Raw genomic sequence first — 2,412 nt, forward strand, 5'->3', positions numbered from 1 at the left:
TCTCTTCTAAATCAATGGTGCTTAAAAAAGAGTCAAGATTATGAGGGAGGAGGAAATACAGTAAGAGGAGCAGAAAGGATCAGGAATGCAAAATGATGAACTTGGATTCTAAAATGGGGGAAGAACATGAAAATAAGAAAGGGAATAATAGCTTCTCCCACAGGATAAAACAAACAAACAAACAACAAACAAAACAAAAAACTGTATCACAGGTTAGTTAAAAAGAAAAATCTCCACCTACATTATAAGACAGATGAGCTTCATGATAGCAATATTGGACCCTGGAAGAAGATAGAAGTTCAAAGGTGACAAATTACACCGACTGGCATCTTGAACTTAACATCTTTCCTGAGAATGTTTCAGCTGTGGTTTACACAATTGTGTGCTAGGTGGCTGGCGACTGCACGGAGATAGTTATTCTGGTTTCAATACATTTCATGCTTTTAATGGGAAACTGAATTCATTTTCCTCAGATGGGTACTTTTAGATTGCATAAAGGTAAGAAGCACCTCTCAGCATGAATAAACTCCTCTTAGCAAGAACAAAATAGAAATACACGTGAAAGCTAATTTGGCTTTATCTTTCGAAATAGCAGGTTTCTGGAAAAGAAAACAGGGAAGCTTTTTCTTCATTAAAAACAACAATTGCTTTCCAACACTGTGTCAGACTGAGCTCTGCTGAATACAAAAAGCTTATGCAGAATGTGAAAGAGTTGGCCCTTTTGTTGGGAGAGATGCACCAGGCTTAGATGTTGCCTGGGAAGACTAGACATGCATGTTTCCTATTTACACGCATGACACAAGAAGCTGCAGCTTGCATTTTGTTTTTGTTCACCCGAAGGTGGACACACATGCGGAATTCTAGAGCAGAGAAACAACTAGAGGACTTATGTGGAAGCTTTAACAGGATTATTGTTCCTTTTAAATATAGATTTTCTCAAGGAAAATATCAGCGTAAAATAAAAGACTATGATGGACGTTTGCAAGAGAACTTACCTTCTTAGAAGGCATGATTCCAAACAATGGGAACATCAAACCAGGCAGCAAAGCTGTAACTGACAGAGGCAAAGCTTCCGTAAGCCAAAATACGGCAACGACGAAGAGTGTGTAGGCACATTCTGCTTCCTGGAAAAGACAAAACGCAAGATGAAATGATGAGGCTGGGAAGGCATCAATCAAATTGCAATTACGTTTGCTAATTGGTGTCATGTCACAGAGAAAGTAAGAAGAAACTCCGAAGGCCTCTGCACCTTTGAATTGGGCAGTAAGCTGCCCAATTTCTTGGGGGTTCTAAGAGCCAAAATTTAATACACATGAAAAACCAAAGACATAAAATTAAAGCCTCATTCATTAAGTTTCCTTCACATTTCCTTTAAAACAGATGACAGCATATAGTCAACCTTCTGCGCTTCATATCAGTGCATGTGGAAGTTAGGGCTCACCTTTATTTGGCCTATGAAACGCACTCCTAGTTCTGCTGGAGTGCGGAAATGGCCAAGTTACTGCCTTTTCTCGGGCAGGACACATCTGCCTTTAAATTGTATTCCTTGGTGCCTGGTTAGTTGGGACCCACAAATGCCTGCCTTCCTTTCCTTCTACTAAAAGGGGGAAATCAACCTTGTACAATCAACAAAGTACAAGCAAGTACTTTCATAGATGGAAGGACAGTGTCAGGTTACATAGCATGGATAAGCTCTTAAGCGACATGAACCTGGAGGTGAAGAACCTTCTGCTTTGCTTTTTAGAAAGACAGCTGCTCCTGGGGAGACACAAGGAGACTCAACAGAATTGAGACTCTTAATAGAATCTGCTGCTTTGCTAGAAATAAGATTGTGGGTTTCTGCTTTAGGGCATTGTTAAGCAGTGGTTGAAATTCATCATTATATTTGGCTTACGTAAATAATTTTGATATGAAATCACCCAGTAAAATCACTTAAAACACACTAAGTGATCAATAAAGATGATCATCTATTATATATGGCTTTATTTTGTTCTCATTATGCTTAATCTCTGCAAAATTCTTGGCTGAATTTGAAGAATTTACAAAAACTGTTTCAGTTTAATGAGGTATTTTATTTACGATTTTCCCAGGGTAATAAAATTTCTAGCACTGCTGCTCTCTGATTCACCTACCTTGGGACGATTCCTCCAGGCTTTGATATTTACTCCCTCAGTTCCTGCACTTTCGCTGGGCTTCTAAAAAATCCTTAATAAACCAGAATTATGTCATATCTTTACTGTGTTATCATTTTAAAGGAGAAAGAATAAAGGTGTTTTGATGCTGACAGTTTTATACAAAGTCTGCCTCTATAATCTTGATAAAAAGTAAAATGGCGAAACAAAGCTGAGCCTTGACTGAACCTTCCTAACTTGCTCTGGAGAGAATTTGTGAATACTAGCTTAATTTAAAATG

The 2,412-nt window shown here is 38.3% G+C and overlaps 1 protein-coding gene across 1 annotated transcript in view; it reads right to left on the reverse strand.

The window, feature by feature from the left end:
* SLC13A1 (solute carrier family 13 member 1) overlaps positions 1-2,412 on the reverse strand; it is a 70,744-nt gene that overhangs the window by 67,346 nt on the left and 986 nt on the right. Inside the window, exon 2 of the mRNA XM_023528946.1 lies at positions 996-1,289. Coding sequence (XP_023384714.1) covers positions 996-1,289 — 294 coding nt within the window. The remainder of the gene's footprint in view (positions 1-995; positions 1,290-2,412) is intronic.

This window comes from Pteropus vampyrus, unplaced genomic scaffold (assembly GCF_000151845.1).
Source record: "Pteropus vampyrus isolate Shadow unplaced genomic scaffold, Pvam_2.0 Scaffold33, whole genome shotgun sequence".
NCBI classification, from domain to species: Eukaryota; Metazoa; Chordata; class Mammalia; order Chiroptera; family Pteropodidae; genus Pteropus; species Pteropus vampyrus.